This window comes from Monodelphis domestica, chromosome 1, assembly GCF_027887165.1.
Source record: "Monodelphis domestica isolate mMonDom1 chromosome 1, mMonDom1.pri, whole genome shotgun sequence".
NCBI lineage: Eukaryota > Metazoa > Chordata > Mammalia > Didelphimorphia > Didelphidae > Monodelphis > Monodelphis domestica.
The window spans coordinates 408917853-408928110 of NC_077227.1; the positions used below are offsets into that span (position 1 = coordinate 408917853).

Consider the following 10258-nt stretch of genomic DNA (forward strand, 5'->3'; position numbering starts at 1 on the left):
AAGTCACTTGCCCTCTCTGGGCTTCACTTTCTTTATCTGTAAAAATGAAAGGTTTGCACTGGTTGACCTCTACAATTCCCTAATGAATTGAACTAATGAACTCAGGAGCCTTCTCAATGAGGCCATTGGAATGAGCTGAGGCAAATGCTACATATCAGCCAGCAGCCTGTCCTCATGCCATTTTTTCCCATATTCCTGGCTCATCAACAGATTTAAACAACTCAAACTTTTAAGAGAACATGTAGTCAGTCCAACATTCTCTGATTCCTTTTCTCTTCAGGAACCTCAGCCACTTTGATTTTCTCATTGTTTCCAACACATGCCTTGGGCTTTCCTACCTCTTGTACTGTCTAGCACATAAATCCTGGGTTTCCTTGAATGCACTCTTAGTTGTCAAACACCAGCTCAAGTTCCCTTTGTTCTGGGAAACCTTCCCTCACTATCCTAGCCCTTAGCATTTGAGCTCTTGAGCGCACCGACATTGAATTGTTGATTATCTTCTGTGTGTGTGTGTGTCATCTCCATTCACTAAATTACTCACTAAACTGTAAGGAACCAGGTTTGATATTTCTTTATTGAGAGATAAAAGGGTACAAGAGAAGAGATGCAGATGAAGGAAAAGAAGGGGAAGGAAAGAGAACGGGACAGAATAGAAGCATTTAATGGGAGCTAGCCCAAGGATGGGTTTGGGTGGAGGCAGGCCTTGTTGGCTTGGAAAGGCTGAGCCAGGACAGTTTAGGCTGACGAGTCACTTCTTCCATTCCTTCTGAACATAGTCCCACCGGGAAGCCAAGCCCTGAATTGGATTTTCCTTCATATCCAAAACTCGTTGCAATTGTTTTGACTTCCAGTCCTCAGACAGTGTGATGGGCTTCTGTGGAAACACTGAAAAGAGAAGGGGATACTCTGAGTTGGCTGAGATGAGAAATGCCCTAGAAACTGCAAGAAAATGCCAAGCTCAGCTTGGAATGGGATTAGGGGGCAGATAGGGGTATCCAATGTCTTCCTGACCCTTCCTCTTCACCTCCTTAGTCAACTACATGTGTTTACAGAATGTTTTTCTCTCCCTCTTGTTACCATGAGAAGAATAGTGGTCTGGGAGTTCAGAGACCTGGGTCCCACTGACTCCCACTAACTAGGACACCTATTAGCACTATTATTTGTGTTAATAAGGTTCTCTCTAGTATGTGTATTCTTTGTTCCTGATGATTGATGGAGTTACTGAAGGGAGTCTGCAAAAGAAAAACAATAGCAAAACATGCTTTCGGTAGGCTGAATATCTCTCATATTACTATTTTTCAATTATTTATAGTTTATGTAATGAATAAAAAACACAACTTATCAATTATTCATCTTTGCATCATGCTTTTTCATTGCCATGTATTTTGTCAAATTAAAGAGTATTAAGTACAATTATGGGTATCCATGACATTTGAGGCATTGAAAAGGTTCAAATTCTTTTGAAGATAGCATTAAGATGGCACACTGATAGAGTTCTTGGCCTAGAGTCAAGAAGTCCTTAGTTCAAATTTATCCTTAGGCACTTAACTATGTGACCCTGGGCAAGTCACAGAACCTCTGTTGCAGTTTCCTTACCTGTAAAATGGGGATAATAGCTCCTAACTGTGGGTTCTTGTGATATCAGATAAGATACTATTTGTTGAGCACCTAGCATAGGGCTTGCCAGACATACTAGAGATTTAATAAATGCTTGTTCTCTCTGTTTCAGCCTTGATATTCTATGTACTAAGAACTCTTCCATCAATACAATGAACCTATGTCTCTAAACCCTATACTTTGGCTATTCAGTCTCTCTCTGGAGAAGGAAAAGGAAGTGGGTTGAGGCCTTTCTAAAATATTTATGATGTCTAAGAATAAATCCCTCTTTTCAAAGGCACCCATCCCCTAACTCCATCTATCTTAATCTGTAGCCTTAGACATATTGACCAAAACCTCCATATAGCTATGCCTTTCTTGCCGGCCAGAAAGAAGGCTCTGGAAATTGTCCAGCCAGGGGAGGGGCAGGGAAAGGGGGGGACTGACATCAGCAGGTTCTGTCCCCACCACTCACCATAGAGTCGCTGCCACCATATCAGGAGTCCAGTGAAGCCAAAGAAAAAGAAGACTCCGCCCAACACCGTCTTCCATTCGTTAGATGGTCGGTTCATCTCTGCAAAGGTCTGATGGAACTGCATTCGATAAACTGGAACCAGAGGGGCAAAGGTGGTCCTCAGGGCTCTCAATATCCTGAAGGTCATTCCACTAACCCATGGCCACAAGAGGAGGTCAGGGAGCCTCCACCCTCTAAGTTATCCCTGAGAACTTCATAAGGCAGCTAAGAACCTCTGCCTGTCTTCTCAGTCTCTCAAACATGTTCAACCTCTTCTTGCTTTGCCTCCGAATCCTCCTTGTCCTTAAAGGCTTATGACCTGCCTCCCCTGAGAAGCCTTCCCGGACTACTCAAAGCCAGGAGGATATTATCTCTTCCTTGCAGTTCCTACAATTGTTACTGCCCATACCCTCTCATTCAGCGCTAAATGTACATGTCCTATTTTTTAAGTGTCTTCTCCTATCTCACAAAATGGACTGGAACCTCTCTGATGGCAATGATTAGCTCTGTATGCATTCACACAAATACTAAGTGGCCAATGCAGAATTTCAATTGAGCCCCATCTAACTCCTGGCATGTCTCTCCTCATGTTGTTCATTTTCACACTGCAGTATGCCATTTCTTACTCCCATCATCCCCTCGGGGGAATGGAAAAGTTTTCTTTTCTGTCTCAAAATGAACTCCAGCTTTGTCTACTCAGAGATGATCTGCTTCCCAGCTCCCTCCTAATCTCTACCAGCTCACACTCTCCTGTGCCTCTGGTGAATTTGACCAAAATGGGAGGCTGAGTCTTCTGGGCCCAACACCATAGTCAGCTCTAGGTCAATACCTCAAGCCCACTTGGCTCCGTTCTGCTCTGGCTCCCCTCCAACCCCTGCTGGGTAGATCCCCCCCCCCCAAGAACTTACGGGCCACTTTCTCAGCATCTGTAAGCTGCTTCCAGGGCCCTTTCTCCTTTTCCTTCAGTGCCCGCTGCTGGGGGTTCAGCTCACTACAGAAAGGCTCATCTGGCATGGGGTGATGGCGCTCCGCCTGGTAGTTTGTGTACGGAGGCATCTTCTGGCTGTAAGCTGGGGCGGCAAGGAGTCTGAACTGAAGAGGAGAAGGAGGCTGCCCCAGCCCTTCCCTTCTACACAAGCCCCATCCCCACCCAGAGCCTCATTTCTAGGGGCAACAAGCCCCAGAACCTTTCTCCCCATATGTCCTGAGGAATTGCCTCCAGGAAAGAAGCCTACAATCATCTGACCTCTTACCCCTCTCCCTCTTGCCCCCAACCCACTCCTCTCTCCTTATCTGCACCACCCCTCTCAGTTTGTCTCCTTCCTCATCCATAAAATGTGGGGTCCTTTGTCCTAAGAGTAACCAGCATTTCTAGATCACTTGGAAGTGGACCAAATGGCTTCCTCATAGCAACCTTGTGAGTTAGGGAAAGGATGTGCATATTACTGTTCCAGTTATACAGAGGAAGCTACTGACACTCAGAGACTGAAATATCTTGTTTATGTTTCAGTAAATAGCTAAAGCTAGCTTTTATCTCACTCTAGCTTGCTGATGCTGTCCAGGGTGCTTTCTACTAAACCACATTGTGGTCTAGACTAGAAAACTGTCAAGGTTCCTTCCAGCTCTAACATTTGTTTGAAATTTACAGTCTCTTTCAGCGCTGACATTTTCTGTTCAAAGGTTTCTTCCAGTTCTGATGCTGAATGTTCTAAGTTCCTTTCAGCTTTGACATTTTGTGTTCTGTGGTTCCGTCCAGCGCTAATATTTGATGGTTTAAGGTCCCTGTTAGGTCTGACATTCTGTGATACATGTTCCAGACTCTGAATCCTGGCATCCTTCCCCTCCAGCATTCTATCTCTATATAAAAAGCATGTCAATCCTTCCTTATGTCCACAACTTCCCCATCTAAGAAGACTCACTCCTAGCATCATCACACACATGATAATACTCATCATTCACATTTCTGTAACATGTTATAGTTTACAAAGGATGTTCCTCCCAGCAACTCTGAGGAGGTATTATATTATTATTATACTTATATTATGGATGAGAAAACAGACTGGAACTGGTGAAATGATGATTGTGTCACACAGCTGGTAAATATCTGAACCAGAATTTCAACCTTAGTCTACTGATACGAGTCTGATTTTCTTCCCTCTCCATCATATAAACCAGTGATGGTGAACCTTTTAGAGACCAAGTGCCCAAACTGCACCCTCAAGCTGCCTGTGAGCCCTTTACCCCAGACAGGGGAAGGAGGAAGCGCTCCCATTGGACTGCTGGGTAGAGGGGCCGATGATGTGAGAAACATCCTCAGGTAGGGGTGGGAAAAGGAGGGGAGCAGCCCTGACAGGAGGAGGTGCTCATGCCATGAATTCACCAACACAGAAATAAACTCTCAATAACACCCACTTTATGGCAGTTTGCTTGTACGGTGATTAAGAGTGGAGTTAGGATAAGCCTTGGAGTCAGGAAGACTCATCTTCCTGAATTCAAATCTGGCCTCATATACTTCCTAGCTATGTGAACCTGGGCAAGTAATTTAACTCTGCTTGCCTCAGTTTCCTCATCTAAAGTGAGCTGGAAGAGAAAATAACAAACCACTCCAGTATCTTTGCCAAGAAAACTTGAAATAGGTTCATAAAAAATCAGACACGACTGAAACAACTGTGACAATAAACTGTTACTCTGTAAAAAACAAAAACAAAACAAAAAACTCCTTACATTCTGTCTTAGAATCAATATTAAGTATTGGTTCCAAAGCAGAAGAGTGGTAAGGGCTAGACATTTAGGGTTAAGTGACTTGCCCAGGGTCACTCAGCTAAGAAATGTCTGAGCAAGCATTCACACTTGCTTTAATTCAAGAGCTTGCATCTGTGTCCTTCCTCCCTTGATTATCAGTTGATATCAGTTAGTCAACCAGTTTTAATTAGCTTTTAGAATTTTAGCATTGTATATTTATTAAGTTCCAGCAAGGACAATTGGTACAAATATTTCTCCCAAAACTGCGGGGGAGGGGCTGGAGGGAGGTAGAAGCTTTGCAAACAGTAAAGCATCATAGAAAAGGAGAGCTTTTAAAAAGTATTATTATTACTATTATTATTTTCCATGGATTGTGCTCAGCAAATATTTCTCTTTTTAAAGAGATTTTATTTTGCCAATTACACATGATAATTTTCCACATAAGTGTTGTGAAGTCTTAAGATCCAAATTGTCTCCCTCCCTTCCTTCCCTTCTCCCTCTTAGAGATGTTAAGTAATTTGATCTAGATTATACATGTATTATCATGCAAAACACACTTCCATATTGGTCTTGTAAGACAATACTCATATAAAACCAAAACCCAAATAAGCTAACATGAAAAATAGTATCTGCAAATATTCCTTGAAAAGTTGGATAGTACAATGGAAAAAGTGACTCTGGGCTCTTTTTCTATTACTAACTTGCAATGTGGCGTTGGCAAAATCAAGTCTCCCTGCTCCTTTTGTACAACAATACAGATCTCTGAGATCCACTCTTTGGTGTTCTAAGATCCCTTCTAAGTTTTTATATTCTGGGCTTCTAAACTTTTCTGCTTGGCACTTAAATTTTTCCCAACCTGGCCCTTCTCTAACTTACCAGCCTTATTACGTATTATTTCACATATTCTATGGTCTAGATAAATTGATCTTCTTACTGTTCTTTATCCACAACCCTCCATCTTTTGTCTCTTAGCCTTTGCCTTAGGTGACCTCCATGCCTGGAAGACAGTTTCTCTTCACCTCCACCCTTTGGAATCTCTGGTTTCCTTCAAGATTCAGCTCAAGATGGGGCAGCTGAGTGGCTCAGTGGATTGAGAGCCAGAACTAGAGATAAGAAGTCCTGGGTTCAAATGTGACCTCAGACACTTCCTAGCTGTGTGACTTTGGGCAAGTTACTCAAGCTCCATTGTCCAATCCTTCCTACTATTTGGTCTTCTGCCTTGGAACCAATACACAGTATTAATTCTAAGGCAGAAGGTAAGGGATTAAAAAAAAAAGATTCAGCTCAAGTACTATTTTCTGTGTGAGATCTTTCCTTGTCCCCCTAATTGCATGGGCCTCTCAGGTTACCATATATGTTTCATAAGCACCTACATATGCACAGATGTCTCCACCATTGGAAGGTTAGCTCTTAGAAGACAAGAATGGTTTTGCTTTTCTAGGACCCTGCACAAAATAAATGTTGGCTTGGTTCAGTGTATAATATAAGATTCTGAGACAAGGAGACAATTGGCCCTATGTGTTGGTTGATCTCAGAGATGTCCTAGAGGCCTGTCAGCTCCACATTTCAGGATGATTTCCTGTAGGGGCTTTAAGCATGTGTAGCTGGAAGGTACCCCAAGAGCTCCCATGGTCTAGGGTGCAACCTTCAGGAAAAAACAAAGAGCTGCCATCCTTGTCCTTTCTTCAGAGAAATGCTCCATGAACTCCTCAGTCATCTAATACTTCTGAGAATTTGCAAGTCTTCCTCCTGTCTGACTAGAGTCATCCTACTTTCCAGTAAGGCCTCTCCTCTTGTTCAACCACAGATGTGGAGAATGACAACCAGAAGGGCATCTTCTCCTTCCCACCAAGGGACTCAAGTTCCAGCTTCTTAGTTCATCCTAGTTTGTTCAACAAGCTACCTCCTTTCAGCCCAGGTCTAGGCTGTGCCAACCCAAGATGCCCCTTTCCTGGGCAAGTCAACAAGTGTTCATTTTTTTAAATGACAACTAGATTCCAGGCACTGTCCTAAATTCTAGAGGCAGAGAGGCCAAGATGATTGCAACTCCCAGAACCTCAGACCCAAGGACTTGGCATGACTCCATGGCCAAGATGGTAGCCAAGCCAAGACCAGAAGAAGGGTATGTGAAATAGACATCTGGGTACGTATAAGATGAAGATATCTGAGGTGACACTTCCCAGCATCCAGCTGCACAGCACTGTCCATTTCCTGTAGGAACTTGGCTCTTTGTTCTTGAGTTCATGGCCCTGGGAACTGAATTCTCCCAGCTCTGGGGCCCCCTGGGAAGGGACAAGAGGGAATGGAGGGAAGCGACAAAGAAAGGGAACAAAGACTGAAAGGCTCTAGACAGATGTGGCCTCAACTGCATTACCTCAAATTTATCTGCCAAGCTCTGTCCCCTCATACCTCTACCCTACCCCTTTAAACCTATTTCTTCATCTTCATTGCCCCTCCTCCATGCCAGGTCAGCTCTTGGGGATCTGGTCTACAAGAGCTCTGGGTGCCATGGCTGGGATGTCCTTACCAGGACCTCTTGAGCCAAGGGCCTGACGGCTGCTTTGGATCCCCACGGCTCCTGTCCTCACCAAGGTGAACCAGGGAGAGTAGGGCAGAGAGAGCATCTGCAGGAAGCAAGGAGAGGGGGTAAGGGAGGAGACACAGACCTAGGAATGCCTACTCCAGGAATCCCTCCTATGTAACATATAGACACAGGAGAAGCCCCCCTCCCCACAACTGGAATGCTCTTTATCTGGGACCTGGGCAAGGGAGCAAAAAAGCTCTGAGCTTATAAAAATTCACTCCGAAGCTCAGAGCTTTGCTGCTCCCTTGCCCAGGTCCCAGATAAAGAACATTCCAGTTGTGGGGAGGGGGGCTCCCCACATGTACCTTCTGAGGAGAAACTACCTTTCTCTCCTTCTTCATAGGGGAGAGCCCCCTCATCCCATCCCAGAGTCCTGAGAACAAAAGCTGCTTAATTGCTTCTCCCACCAAAGTTTCTCTCACTTTCTTCAATTTAACACAAGGATCCCCAACAAATGCTTTTCAAAACAGGTGTTCTCTTTCTCTCAGTCTGTTTCCTCTCTTGGAAATAGGTGGTCCTAACTCAGGGAGAGTAGTTGAGGGAGCCAGGTGTGATGGAGCAGTGATGGAGAGACAGAGCATTCAGTGACCTAGACTCTGCACCTCTCAAAACCACTAATTCGTGTGATCTTGAGCAAATCTTCTCCCCACTGTGGGTCTTCCATCTAGCAGCAGCTGGGTGGATCAGTGAATGGAGAGCCAGGTCTAGAGACGGGAGATCCTGGGTTCAAATATGGCCTCAGACACTTCCCAGCTGGGTGACCCTGGGCAAGTCACTTAACCCCCATTGCCTAGCCCTTACCTCTCATCTGCCTTGTAACCAATATATAGTATTGATTCTATGATGGAAGGTGAGGGTTTAAAAAACAAACAAACCATACTTCCCTACAAAAAGAGAGAATTAAACTGGATGGTCTCTAAGAAGCTTTTCCATCTTTGATATTCTAGGAATCTGACTCCCATCAGGAATATGTTATGAGGGGGCAGCTGGGTGGCTCAGTGAATGGAGTGCCAGGCCTAGAGATGAAAGGTCCTAGGTTCAAGTCTGGCCTCAAAGACTTCTTAGCTGTGTGATCCTGGGCAAGTCACTTAACCCCCAATGCCTAGCCCTTACCCCTCTTCTGCCTTGGAGCCAATACACAGTATTGGAATACATTATGAGTATGTGAGGCTGGCTCAGGCCTGGCTGCCCAACCCCCAGCCCAGGTATGGCTCATGACCCCTCCCCCCTCCAGCTCCCTGCATCTGTTCTGTCTCTGGTCCTGCAGGTCTATAGTCATTGTCAGCTTACGTGCTCCATGCCACCGAGGCAGGGAGAGGGACATTTGTTGGGCTTCACACACTCACACACACACCGGTACCCTGAGAGAAGCTTGCCCCAATCCAAGCCATCTCCAGGCCCTCCCTCTCATCCCACAGGACTTCTCAGAAGAGGATAAGAAGAGCTTCCCCTGCTTGGAAGACGGGGACAAGCTACATTTCCATGGCTTTGGGGGGCCTTGAGGGGGTGGCCCACATCTGTAGATGGAAAAACTCATAGCCAGGGACTAGGAAAGGCCGGGGGCTAGGAATGCCGCTTAACATCTAGAAAGAGAGCAAGCTTAGACCCCTTTAGGAGGGAAGAGAAACCCATCCCTGCCTCCTTTCTCCCCACCCCCCAATTTGGGCAGAGCTGAGCTCGGAACTCACCACGGGTGGCATCAGGGCAGGATGCCTGGCTGACGCTCCCAGGGAGATGAGAGGAGGAAAACAGCAGCTCCGATGGATGTTAGAACCAGAGCTAGAGCCCCACCTCCTCCCCCCACCCCGCCCCCTGCCCCATCCTCCCACTCCTCGGTGTCAGGGACAGTCCCAGGACTCTACTCTGACATTAGCTTCCCATCCCTCCCCCCTGTGGGAACAAGCCGGGGGACTGTGGGAGTGACCGAGATCAGAAGGGATGTTCAGAGACTGGAGCAGGGGGCAGTCCTCGTTTCCTACCATCCCCATCTCCTGGGAGGGGATGAGCCCGGGCCCCTAGGACTTCTGGGAGAGCTACAGCAGAACTTACAGTGCTGGAAGAGACCAGAGAACACAATCTGAGAGCAGAAAAGGGGCCTTCAAGATAGAATCTTAGCATTGAAGGGGCCCGAGGGACTTAACATGTTAGACCAGGAAAAGGCCTTAGCACATAAAAAATGCTAGTTAGAAGGAGTCTTAGCACACAGAATGGTGGAGTACAAAGGGGCCTTGGGATATAGATAGGAAGGGGCCTGAGAATATAGAATGTTAGTGTTAGGAGTCTTAGCACAGAATAGTAGAGTAAAAAGGGGCTTTGGCACACAGAGTGGAAGAGCAAGAAAGGGCCTTAGGATAATGCCAGTGGTGAAGAAATTGACTTTTAGAACTTAAAAAGGGCTACAAGTAGAAGGGATCTTGGAGATCATCTACCCCAAAGTCCTTATATTCTGGGAGTCTAGAGATTTAGTGCTTACTTCACTTTGCATCAGTTAATATAAATCTTCCCATTCCTGTCTGAATTCTTAGTACTCATCATTTCTTACAATGTAGTTGTGCTCATTTTTTTACTACATTTTGTTTACTACATTTTTTACTACATTTTGTTTAGCCTTGTTCCAGGAAATAGACATCGAATTTATTTCTAGTTCTTTGCTACTACTCCTGCCCTGAATCCTCTTCCTCTGAAGCCCAAGCCTCCAATTTGAGAAAAGGACCCATGACAGCAGTATCTTTCTTCATTCTTCTCTGGTTTTATGCTTGACTTTTCTGCATTTTTCTCCATCATGCCCCCACAGGTAACCTCTCTCTTCTTGCCTACCCCCT

At 45.4% G+C, this 10258-nt stretch overlaps 1 protein-coding gene across 1 annotated transcript; it reads right to left on the reverse strand.

The window, feature by feature from the left end:
- Positions 1 to 556: 556 nt before the first annotated feature.
- Positions 557 to 9316, reverse strand: LOC103106696 (cytochrome c oxidase subunit 4 isoform 2, mitochondrial). Its single transcript, XM_007474468.2, has 5 exons — positions 9125 to 9316; positions 7380 to 7476; positions 3019 to 3180; positions 2072 to 2203; positions 557 to 885 (listed from the first exon to the last, which is right to left on the reverse strand). Exons 1-5 carry the CDS (start codon positions 9134 to 9136, stop codon positions 749 to 751), a joined length of 540 nt encoding a protein of 179 aa, XP_007474530.1. The 5' UTR covers positions 9137 to 9316; the 3' UTR covers positions 557 to 748.
- Positions 9317 to 10258: the final 942 nt, after the last annotated feature.

Coding starts and splice junctions, on each gene's coding strand:
- LOC103106696 (XM_007474468.2), bottom strand. Junction 2,204..3,018: donor AGATGCTGAGAAAGTGGCCC/GTAAGTTCTTGG, acceptor CTCTGGTTCCAG/TTTATCGAATGCAGTTCCAT. Junction 886..2,071: donor ATGGTGGCAGCGACTCTATG/GTGAGTGGTGGG, acceptor TTCTCTTTTCAG/TGTTTCCACAGAAGCCCATC.